At 41.6% G+C, this 13121-nt stretch overlaps 1 protein-coding gene across 1 annotated transcript in view; it reads right to left on the bottom strand.

The window, feature by feature from the left end:
- PIK3AP1 (phosphoinositide-3-kinase adaptor protein 1) overlaps positions 1 to 13121 on the bottom strand; it is a 39992-nt gene that overhangs the window by 19217 nt on the left and 7654 nt on the right. The window contains exon 4 of the mRNA XM_062496896.1: positions 10268 to 10684. Within this exon, the coding sequence (XP_062352880.1) occupies positions 10268 to 10684 (417 nt within the window). The remainder of the gene's footprint in view (positions 1 to 10267; positions 10685 to 13121) is intronic.

Below are 13121 nucleotides of genomic sequence, written 5' to 3'. Positions count from 1 at the left end.
ACACTTTTTTTAGCTAGTTTCTGCTTCTTGATTCACATGGTTCACACCATTTCCCCCCCACCCCCTTCTCCCAGAACACAAGGTGAGAGTCACTGACTCAATTTTGTCAGAAGACTATCAAGACTTCTTAAAACTATCTCCTGTGGTCAGAATTTCGCACACTTCATAAGCCTTGTGGAGCAGTCAAGGATTTAAGACAATATTTTGGAACTTACATGTTATTTACTACCTAGTATAAAACATGTCTGTAAAGACTAGTACAAATTATTCACCAGATAAAAGTCTCAGACTTGGACAGTCATTGTTCTTGTATTAGTAAGAAATATGCTATATAAAATGCTCAGTCCTGATGAGAAAGACCTAAGTAATCAACTGTGCTGTCAAACCTGTGGCATCCATACAGCGAAGCTGCCAAGAATTCAGATTTCACCCAGATTCCCCCAATCTCCAAGTACACCAATTTTCCACAAATCAAGAGAGACAAAATAACTATAAGTGGGCCACCATTAGGAGTTCATGTCTTCTTAGTTTTGAACTGAAGCTAGAAGTCAGTCAGGAATTTTAATGTAGATTTCATTATTATTATTACCACCAAGGACTTAAACTTAGTATATTTGAAGTAGTTTGTCACACAATTCTTTAAAATGTATTTTCTATATATTTAAATGGGAGTTTAGGAATTGTATGAAATCAACTTTGCTTTTAGGAAACAAGTTTTAAGCCACACAACTTTAGCAAATCATTCAGCAGAATTTTTTTTCACAAATTGTGGTGCACACTCACTTAACTAAATATGTGAATCTCTCCACATGGCAAACAAGCCTACTCACATGAGTACAAGTAGATTGCTGCTTCAATGTTTGCTGTAGAAAGAATAGAGCCAAAAACTTGCAGCTCTGAAGTTCAAGTAAGGCATGACCACTAACATCAACATTTCTTAAATAAACCTAGAACAGTACATGTAATTTAGCAAACAGATTTTAATACTGGGCCAAATCTGAAGATTTGACTAAGCAACTGCTTTGACACAAGGACGAAGGCTATACTGAAGGTGGTCTTTGGGATTTTCAGACTGGTACCAAGTATTAGAGAAAATAACCTGAGGCATTACCTTCCTTTAGTCATCATTTCAATTGATACTGTTCAAAGTCATCAGCTGCAAGAACCAGACACATTTTGGGAACCCTTCTCTTAGAGAAACATGGACTAACTCCCACCTGGGAGTGCCCTGCTGCATACAGGAGAAAAAGCACTTGTCCCACATCCTTCCCTTATATGACAGCTATCAATTCAGGAGTTTGGCACATGCAGAGCAAGATGCCATGTCTTTTGGGGAGAAGAGGCAACTGTTACTAGAATAGTGTCTCTGTAATCTCTGTTGGTTACTTCCAATATGACTAAAACAGAAAGATTAAGCTTACAGCAGGTGAGCCAAGAGATGACCAAAACACTGCAACACACTGATGCTCCTGCAACAGACACACAAATGAAACTTGCCAGCATCCTGATCCTCAGGGCTTCATCCCTAACCCAATACAGAACCATTAGTGTGGTAATTTTTACCACACTTGGCCAACATGTTGTCCTTTTCAGAGAAAAATCAAACCAAAGCTGTGGATCAAAGCTACAACACAGACAGCAAGCAAGGATAAAAGGGGGGGGGGGGGGGGGCAAGGAGAGAACAAGTCCCTTGGCCCCCTGCTTAATGGTGCTATTTAATACTAGAAAAAATTTCGAAAATAAAGAATAACTAGAGCTTCTAAGAAGTTCTGGCATTGCACTTCTGCATTCTTGTAATAGAGTTGACTGCCTGGAGGTCATGTGAACGCAGAGCTGTTGGGTAATACAGGAAGAAGCATGCAATGTTAATCAGTAATTAGATTAATAGCTAAAGGAATAGGCACTAAGAGTTTCAGGTATGAATTATTAATCTGTTTTTTCATTCAGAAAATACTGAAATTGCAAAGTACCAAATTCCCATGTAAGCAGTGAGGTGATCCTGTGATTCATCTTGCAAGTTCCAGTCATGTGCTAGTGACTGACTTATGAACATGCAAGCACTGGAAGAGAAAACCATCCCATTACATTTGATAATATCCATGCTCCAAACCATTGTTAGAGTTGGTTCCCACTCACAAAGATACTTGGGTAATGACAACTCATTTGCATACACAGATTCAGCAGTTATAACATTGCATTAATAGCCAGCCTAGAGGCCATCACTGAGGGGATCAACAGACTCAATAAAGTTAAGTGAATACCTGAATTAAGCTTCTCCATGACCATGAGCTGTAGGTCAACACTCGTGGTTCTAGGAGGCTCTCCCTTTCTGTTCCCTTTTAAACAGAGGCTACCTCAGGCCTCACTTGGCAGTGTGTGAAATACTTGTGAGAACAGCAGCAAGGGGAGGAGATGCGGTCCAAGAAACCCAACCACATTTCCCCTTGAAGAACATGCGCCCCTCCAGGGCACATCAGCAGCTGGGCTGCAGAGAGCAGCCTCACACCCTTCTTGCCTGCCCTGCTGGGCTCTCTGCACAGCTGTCCTGCAGACACTCACACAGGGAAAAACCCAGGGAAAATACAGGCGTGGACATGTGCTTCAAGAGCCATTTAGCAGCTACAGAAACTCATACGAAGCAGCCAGTTATTTTGACCTGCTGCTGTAGAACACGCACAGCACGCCCTATCATCCATTTCCTCCTGGCAAAGCTGGCAGGCTATCGGCATGGAGCTGACAGCTGTGGTTTCTCACAAGTCAGCCCTAACACCACAGGTCATGTGAATTCTTGGAAGAACTCAGCAGTCTGTCCAGAGCACTCTGTCACCCAGATACTAATGCTAATGGCACAACTGGGCAACAGCTTGTCTCTTAAGTTCTGCGTGCGCAGACCTGCCCCTTGCTGACATCTCTAAACACCTCCCATTCTGTTCATCCACCAGCTGAGACAATTAGCTCTCAGAAGAACTCAGATTTTCACCTCACTATGCTCAGAGCAAGAGGGAAGACCCTCAAAGAGAGCTCCTGCTTTTACCTGAAGCTTGCAACTGACCAGTATTGTTTCCCAAGTGCTAATAAGGACATTAAGTCTCCCAGAGCAACTCCAGCTACATCTGCAAGAAGCAAAGTACTGTAAGTACTGACAAGTAGTCAGGGAAAGGGGGGAAAGTCATCTTTCATCAGCTAACATCAGAGCCCCTGCTTTACCAAGGAGATAAACGCACATCAGAGAAACATCTTGTGATAAGCCCTCAAAACTGGGTGTTACTGTCACAACACTTCCCATTTCAACTGAGTGAAAAGAAGTCTGCAGAGAAACAGCAAGTGAGATGAACAAAACACAGGAAAATTTAAGACTTTGTAAAACTGTACATACAGAAGAAAAAAAGTATGTGACATCCCCTTCTCTCTAAACCCCACACCCCAAGCAGCTCATCCACAAGCACAGAACAGATTTCCAGTTCTACAAAGAGCAGAGTCATGTTTCATATGTCATGCAAAGTTTGAAACTACAATAAACTATTTCTCATCCTCCATCAAGGAAACAAGATGTATTTTACTCTAAGTTTTGCTAAGGTTCTTGCTAGTCTAGTGGTCAATTTGTGACTAGATTAAGTGTATAAACCTAAAGAACTAGCTGGGGTGCACAGAAGCAGGACAGACGTAGGGAAGATGTTGAGGAAGAAGCAGGGTTCTGGCTACCCAGACAACAAACATTGTGTACATGACCAAAATCTCAAGCAAGAGAGGCTGGAATAGTTCACTTCCAGTACTTCTGGCAGAAAGAGACAACACATACTGACAAGGTATATGCACACTCTTATGACTTTCAAGGGTGCCAAGAACCACAATGTATTCATCACCAATTCAAGTCTTCCTGAGAAGCAGCAGGTAAGAAATATGAACATCCAACTTGCTAATTCATTATCTCCTCTTGCAGTACCTTCTTGCCTCAATTTAAGCACCATGTGTAATGCTTGCATGACAGAAAAGACAGTCCCCATAAATCCCAAAAAAACTGGAACTCCACCTCAAGAGAGTTGGGCAGCTGATTGGAAACATCCCATCAGTCACTGTTTGACTGAATGTGTGGTTCTATGAGTGGTTTCAGTAGATCTAAGACCACATTACTACTGCAAGGGCAGTTAGACCTTCCCTCTCCCTCAAGTAATTTCTCTGGGAATACCACCCTTGCAGTCCAACACCACAGCAAATCATCCAAACAGATGAGAGGTGGAGAATGAGGCAGACTACTCTCTTGCAGCACTCCATGCTAAGGTCACCCTATGCCACTGGTGAAACTTCCCCCTGGGTAACTCAAGATACACTGCTATTCTCAGGTCACTTTTGAAAAACACGTCGGAAGTTTTCTGAGGTAATAACAAACAGCCATGAAAATCTTATATAATTCAGCCCTGGAAGCAAAACACCTGTCCTAGTATACAAGAAGGTGTAACTGTGAAATAGCCTAAATTCTGTTCCATGCAACTCTTCAGACCTGCTCTGTAAAGCATCTTTGTATTGACCACATACTTCTGCCAAGATTTTTCAGAAATTACTTCAGCTGCTCCAGATTTTAATGTGATCAGTGATGACCACTGGGCTCTTACTTTAAGCAAGTGTCTTAAAGCCTTGCAGTTCTCACTAGCAGGTACCTAGAATTAGTCTTGGACGTCACCACAAAGCAACCTGTGAGGAGATAGTCAGAACCACAAGCCACAGAGGAACACAATTAGTATTTACAAGGTGCATAAAGACTATTACAGTCTAAAGCTTCTTAACCACAACGGTTTCTGTCCTTTACTATTTCTGGGCTATTATTTCATCGTCTCTGTTTAGAAAGCTAGTATGCATCTATGCTAGTACTGCTTGAATTGTAAACTACAATGAAAGAAAACCCATGAAGTATTGCTTTTGATGTAAATAAACTGGGACTTTACAAAACACCTTAATGACAAACAATTATTCAATCCTCTAGCTGGGAAGATTATTTTAACTGCTTGATCCCATATGCTACAGATGGGTAAGAACATCCCTGCATTTCTCTCAGAATCACTTGGGGGCTTAGTGAAGGTTTCTCCAATTGCTCTAACCAGCTCTCTAAAGTGTCAGAATTTCCAGCATCAGTCACGTATTAACATGCATGGAGAGGCATGCTACCAGCATGTTCTCTCAACCTGAACTCCTGTGCAAGAACGTCACAGTTTCCTCTCCTTGGCAGGCAGTGAGAACCAGCCAGGCTGCTGAGCTCCCATATAACAAAGCAGGCTCTCATTTGCACCCAGAGGGATGACTAATAGCTCACCCGTTCCTCTTCAATGAGCAGGGTCAAGGAAACACATCTTATGTTTAAACACAATACAAAAGAGAAAAATACCGTTTTAACAATTCACTTAATTTTCCCCGTTCAAAGAGGAGGGAGAGAGAGTGCATGCTACCACCTCATGTCTTCAAGGCCACTTCAATAAACTGGCAGAAGTCAATGTAGGATCCAATTAGCTGAGATAGAACTGGTGGGAACATATTCTTCTACAGAGCACTGAGATCCCGAAGTAAACACCACATGGCAATTCCTGCCAAACTTAAAAATACATTGTGAATTTAGGTCTCTAGCCCTAAATGGCAACCATTAACAAAAGTAAGCAATCAAATAATTACAGAAGCATAAAGCTGATGGGAATTTCACCTGTATTACAACGTCACCTATCTGGGTTGAGAAACAGTTGAGAACATCTGTCCAATGCAACCTTAGATTTTGAGTAGCTTATTCCAAGGTTGCTTTGTCTTTAGAGCTTGAGTCCAGCACAGGACCATAAAGATGATTAAGGAACCACAGCATCTTTCATAAGAGGAGAGGCTGCAAGAGCTGGAAGTCTTCAGCCTGGAGAAAAGACGACTCAGGGGAATCTTATATTGACAAGATAGGAGGAAATTAACAAGAGGGAGCCAGAATCTTTTCCATAGTGCACGCTGACAGGAAAAGAGGCAATGCGCACAAACGAAAATACATGATGAAGTTCCATCTGAACACACGAAAACATTTTGTTACGCTTGGGGGTGGTCAAATACTGGAACAGGTTGCTCAGAGAGGCTGTAAAGTCCTGCAGAGACATTCAAAACCCAACTGGAAATGGTCTTGGGCAACCTGCTTTACCTAACCATGCTTGAGAAGAAAATTTAGACGATCTCAAGAGGTCCCTTCCAACCTGAATGATACACTCTCAAGTTTCATCTGTGGTTTCATCAGTGCAACAGAAGAAAGCCAGGAATTTAATTTAATTCCTTGACATAAACAGGAGGAAGAATTATACAGCGTATGTGGTTCTTATGCCATTTCCCTCTCAAAAAACTCACTGCCTAGGTCTCTGGCATCTCTCGACGAGTCCCTCAGTACACAGAGTAACCTTCAGCTCTTCCTGATCTACAAAGCTCAAAAAAAGTTCTCACCTTCCTTCTAATTGCCCAAGGCCCTCCTTCACTGTATGATTCCTTACACTGACTTCTGACCCTCGTATTTCACAAAAAGTTTGTTGGTACTCATCATTCATTCTTGTCTGTTCAGCGCACAAGAGTTCTGCTCAGCCAGGCTGCACTTGTCCGTCAGCAGCACAGCTGCTGTCATGTTGAGTTATCACCTCAGCAATTTCGGGCAGATGTGGACTTCCCCATGTTTTTACCCACTAGAGATGGCTTGAATACAGAAAGCTCAAAGCCACTGATTAATTAGAAAATGCTCTGGAAACATCAGCTTTTAAAATGGGAAATTTGAAATGTTTCAAAGCAACATAGGTATGGACAAATAAACTGGAGCAATTGAAAAGTCAAGTGAGCTTTGCAAACACATGAGGAAGAGAAAGGTCACTGACTCTGACTCCCACCTGCTCAATGCACATAGCAAAGCTATCACAAGCCAGGTAAGAGGGGTTAAGCAGCAGGCTGGTCTCTGCACCATGGCTAGTGACGATACCCTGCTGGACCTGAGCTGGTGTGTACAGAGACATCCTGAGCAAGACTGTTTAATCTAGAGAAAAAGAGACTTGGGGGGAACTTAACTGCTTTCTACAACTATCAAAGAGGCAGCTGTAGACTGTCTTCTCCCAGGCAACATACAAGAGAACAAGATGAAAGAGCTTCAGGTTGCTTCAGGGGAGGCTTAGATTGGATACTATGAAAAATTTCTTCACTGAAAGGGTGGTCAAGCATCAGAACAGGCTGCTCAGTTAAGTGGGGGGATCACCATCCCTGGAATGGTTCAAAAAACCACGTAGATGTGGTATTGAAGGACATGGTTCAGTGATAGACACAGCAGTGTTAGGTTAGTAGTTGGACTCCATCTTGAAGATCTTTTCCAGCCGTAATAATTCTATGATTTCCATCACCTTAGCAGTTATTGCATATTATGAAAAACTTCCCCACAGATAACAGGAGTACCTGCAAATGCAAACTTTCATGTGCTCTGTAGTTTGCCAGAACTGAGAAACTTTATAAGTAAAAATACAGCATCTACAAGAGAGCAAGAGTCAGCATCAGCCCACAGTTGTCAACTAAATGAATGTTTCCCTATTTCTGAATTCATACTAAACTAATAAAAATTAAAATAGGTTTCAGCATGTGATGTCTGAGGGTGTCATGTTCCCATGATGCCCTGAACAAGCCACAGTCAATAGCTGTGCTAGAGGCAACAGCACAGCCTGCACAGGGCCAATGTGCAGCCTCTGGAGAAGAATTTGCCCTGACTGCATCCTGTACCATGCCTCACTAGCTCATGATTCAAAAATTAGGAAGCTGAAGCCGAGTCATTTTAGCATCAGGCCTACTTTTGACACTGCTGTTAGAAGTACAGGTGAGGGCATGTGAAGAGAAGTGCTTTCCAGAGGAAGACACCCAGACCCCCAAAAAATAAAATATGGTCATGAACTTTCTCTGCTAAGTGCTGTAAGAATTAAGGGCTGCTTTAACCAGGAAAAATTCAAACACAACTAAGACCAGAGCAGAAGCTGTGTTTCTCTGTGGGAGAGGTCTGCTGTCACAAACATTTTAAGTTACTCATGCTGCAACCATACTATATTTTTACCAGTCAAGAAGAAAGTTTTCACAGTTTCACCCAAAAAAGGAACTATGTACACCTGGGGCTGTCTTCAGGGCAAACATTAGAACATTTGCATTTGAGGCCATTCAAAAAACTTGTGTAGAATCACACACTAGAAGAGGTCACAGAGTCATTTTTTCCCCACACAGAAGTAGGATCTGATACGCTCATCCAAATACTTTGGCCATGAAAGCAGCCTGTCTTAAATAGGTTCTTCCTTCACAAGAATTAGAGGGACAGCAGATGGCTCACCTTTGCAACTGCTTTGATGTGCACAAACCAAAAACCTGACATGGCATGCAGGTGACAGCCACATCAGCAATGACTGCCATCACAGTAACAGAAGTCCAGAAATTCTGAATCTTTGTGTACCAAACTATCCTGAAGATGTTAGAGCAGACTCCACAGCAAATGAGTTTGGTTTTATCTCGTTATTTCTCAGTCAAGTATTTTCTAGATACCCTGGAGTGAGTCTGAGATCAATGTATGCTTATTAAAGTGTGAAAACAAGCTGATTTTTTTTTTGTTATGTAGAAACAGCAACAAAAATCCAAAGCACAAAATCCCTTTCCAAACACCACCTACGTAAAGCCAAAGCACAGTTTGTTTCAGAACATGCTAACTTGCAGCACAGATGGAGAAGTACTTCAGATCAACCATGAGAAATCAGACTCTAGAGCCTTGCAGCCCATTAAATTGCTGCTCAGAATGCAGCAAGCTTGGTGGCAACACTGGCAAGGACTGCCTCTGAGGAAAGACTTGAGAATCAACAGCCCTTTGTATTCTCACACACTCTTCAACTACACTAGAACTTACTCCTAGTCTGGCCTAAAATAACTCTGACAGTCCTTGGGTATGTTCAGTAACACCACCAACACTAATAAATCTCCCCAATTTTGAACAGCATATTTGAAATCAATAAAATATTGGTTCTGTGCATTAGACCCAAGTTTGGAGGAAAATAGTACCTAAATTTTGCTTTTGACAGAAAGTGTCAGAAAGGCTAATTTAATCTCAGTTCAGTTATATTTTTCGGAGTATAAAAGAGCCACTGTTTTCTGTCTTCCTCCAAACTAAAAGCAAAGGAGCTGGACTACCTGAACTCTAGGTTTGGTTTAGCTCTAGCACTGGGAAAACAAGATGTTTCATAGGTACATGAAAGAAGATGCAAATTTCACCTTACGGAGATTTTAAAAACATACTAACAAGTATCTGTTGTGGCCTGGCTACTTAAGAATGACATATTCAGCATAATCCCTAAATAATCTTTTCTCAGGGGAATTATTTTGGCCAAGACCATGACTTTCAAAATTTATTTTTACTGTGATAAATCCTTCATCATGATTATTGCAGTTGCTATCCTGGCATAAGGCATCTTTATGGACATAACACTAGACACACTGCCTCATTTATGCCATGGAGTAGAGATAGGTATTAAGCCAAGATGCAAGCACAGGATTCCAGTCTTGCTGAAGCTGACAAAGGATACTATAACCCTATCTATGGCAATGTCATAAAAATACCCAGACCAGCACAACTGCCCAAAGCTCTCCTCCTTCATTTCAACAGAAACTATGAGAATGGAATTCTACACACTATTCTTGAGTTTAGGAAAGTTTGGAATTAAAACTCAGTAAATTGGGCTTGTGTAGTCTCCAGCTGCTAACACTTCTGTGCTAGTAAGTCCTCTGTACTAGTTACAAGGTGTTCACTTTCAGACTGGTTGGGTTATCTTCAAGGTCATCAGTGCAATTCTTTAATTAATCTCTGCCTTTTTAATCTTAGCTAAAAAAGTGATCTGTAATTCTTTTCCTTAAACTAAATAAATAAAGGACAAATTTCCATTAATTGTGGCCAATAAACTGCAGAATACAATGTTTACAGGCAGTATTTCAAATATATAAAGTTTTCATTTTCAAATTGCTTCAAAAGCAGGCATGCAAGACAATCTCAAATTCAGAAGTTCTCTGTGAGCTGCTGGTAATTTCTCCTAAATTAGAGACCAACCAACCAGGCATAGAAAAATTTGCTTGCATAACTTTCTAGTTTATAAGGGTTGGAAAATTTGCTTTAGTTTGCTCTTCAAGTAAAGCACATTACCAATTTAAAATAAGAGTAAACAAGACCATCTATCTCCCTCCTCCAACCAGAAAGCACAGCTCCTAGCTACGGTCTTACCTTCTGAAATAGCCTTCTCGACAGCTGCAAGGTAAGCATCAGGCTCATCATCATTTGTGAGTTCTTGCCACTGATACCAGTCCTTGAAAAAAGTCAAATAGTCTTCACAGTCTGTAACACCACAGAACAGCTTGACTACTTTGCACGGGGGCCATAAAGCTTCCTGAAGGCTCTGCAGGATGTGAGGAACGTAAAAACTCTGCACCAGCTCAGCAGACAGCAAAAGGATGATACTCCGACTTCTGCTGAACAGCTCCAGCTCCTCATGGGAGATGGCAGAGTCGTCTTCCAGCTGGTAGCTCAGAATCCGATGCCTTTGAACATGCCGAGTGAAGAGGAAGAGGTTCTGGAGGTACTGACACCACTCAGTGGCGTCACTTGCATACACAATCAGCACATCATATTCTCCAGGGACTCCTGTACAGGTGCAAGATGATCACAGGAAAAAGGATTAAGTTCAAACCATGAACTGACCCACAGCTTTGCAACAAAAACTCCATAGCGCTGTCTCTAATTCCTGTCAGAAACTACAAAGCATTTCATAAGAGTAGTTCCATTCAAAGTGAGGTGTTCACAGCCACAGAGCAATTCTAATGGGGGAATGAACTCCTACTTGCATCTCTACTAAAGTAGTTTTTTCATTCTTAAAAATGAAAAACTATTAAAATGCTCTTCATATAAAGAAAAGCATTTCCTATGTAGTTTCAAGTGAACAAACTACACAGAGATTTACAGATTTAAAGAATTCTGACAGGAAAAAAAAGCCACAAAAACCAGACCTTCAAAAAAACTAGCTTGAAAAGGGGACTTTGCTCTCACATGAAAAGTTAAAATAATTTTAGGCAATTATAGGGTCTCTGCAGCACAACTGCAGATCATTACATGCCCAAGTGGAACAGACACCAAACAGTACAACTAAAATAACACAGTCCTTTACTTAAATGAGGTCACACAATGCTTACAGGAAGTCACTACGGCCCCCGTGGTGTTAGATATTTGCTCTCATTGCAGCAGAAAGCAAACTGCCTGCAAAGCATGCATGCAACTAAGGGAACATCAGCCCCACTGCTCCCACCACAGCCATACTACAAGGCCATTTTGCAAGGCCATGTTAGAGTCCTTCCTCAAAACTGTCCTAAAAAGTTTTCCCAACAATTTCTGGAATGACAAACACCCTCTTCAGAAGGAAAAGAGCTAATACAATAGTGGTGGCCATAAGACAGTCCAAAATATGCTCACCAAAGTTGACTTCCGTAATTCTCTAAAGACAGCTTCTACCTATACACTCATGCATTTCAGTGCTCTGGCACAAAAGCACTTAAAAATGTTCACTTAAAAATTTTAACAGCTTGCTAAGAATAGATGCAAATTGAACCAGTGTGACATGACGCAGTGCTCTCCCACCTATTTCAAGGAAACTTTAAAGTCTAAATTTATTTTTTCCATTTACCTGTGATGAAGTTTACTCAAAAATGAGGTTTACAGCTCAGGTCCATGGTAAATTTCAGAGCTGAGCATTTAAAACTTTGTTAACAAATCATCTTCTAATTTCAGTTTGACTCTTTAGAAATCTCAACATTTTCATCCCATCTCTGTCATGAAGCAAGCAAAGGCAAATTTTTCCAATTAAAGCAGAGAGCAATGCCTAAAATTTGGCAGCCATAAAGAGGATCCGCAGAATGAATTTACCAGAACTGAAGATGACAGTTCTATAGTCACCTTAGAAAAATACAACCAAAATTGCACAGCCTCCAAAGACTTTATTCTATCACTTTCCCCAGAAGCTTCATTAAGAAATTAAGACTTGAACAATGTTTCTAAACCCAGCCCTAAACTATACAATTAGCAGTTTTAAACTGTAGTTCAGCAGAAGTGATATGATTGAGAAGAATGGAGATGCTCTCAGTCCTCCACCAGTAGTGTCACAATTGCCTGCATCAATAAGGAAGTGTCTAGCAGTGAAAGGATGATATCCTAGCTATGGAGAACATGGACAGTGGAGTGCTGACATATTCACTAGGACAGCTGCATGTTTGTGAATGAATACAGCTGCTGAACCACTGATGGAGGCTTATAGGAGACAGTGCTCCCAAAGGCAAAGATCCAGCAAACTCATAAAGCACAGTCCTTGGGACTCGAAACCTTGGGATCTCTAAGCTAAGAATGTAGAACTGCTATGAAAAAAGTTGGCTTTCACACCAGTGAGCACACCACCATTACCAAAATATCACTAATGGTGGCTGGACACCACCTGGCAAAAACAGAATTACATGAGCAAAACCATGAAAACCTAGCAGAATTCAAGTTTTATTCTAGAAAGGGAAACATACCACAGACTTCTGCTTCTACTGCCCTGGGTTGATTTACACACAGTACAGTGGGAAAGGACAGCACAACTGTTTGCTGAGAATGGAGCCCACACGTTACACCATGCCCAGCTGAGCCTGACCTCAGCAGATGGGGAGACCACACAATGACTCCCTCAGGTGTGCCCAAAGCTCTTAAAGTCTGGCACTCCCTGGCAGCAGCCCCACCTCCAGTCTGTGGAAAAATCAGCAGTGGCCTCCTGGGCACTTTAATATTCTGTAAAATGGAACAACTAATCCTGGCGTTCACTTTTCAGAAGCACACAGCTTCCACAACTATACCTGTGAGCCAACAGGCCCTTCTCCAGGCTTTCAATGAAAAAAAGCAGCTGAGCTTGGAGACAAGGTAGAAGAGCCCTTGACTTTAAACACGCCTTGCACTGCAGGGGCACAAAGTATCAAGAATCCCTCCCTTCTCTGCTATGTAGATAAAGGATGCAAATTTGACAGACTCTGCAAACTCCCTGCCAGAGCAGTGCAACCTTTCC

This window comes from Cinclus cinclus, chromosome 7 (assembly GCF_963662255.1).
Source record: "Cinclus cinclus chromosome 7, bCinCin1.1, whole genome shotgun sequence".
Taxonomy (NCBI): Eukaryota; Metazoa; Chordata; class Aves; order Passeriformes; family Cinclidae; genus Cinclus; species Cinclus cinclus.
Note: the sequence above shows the minus strand (reverse complement) of the source record. Positions and strands in the feature narration are given on the sequence as shown.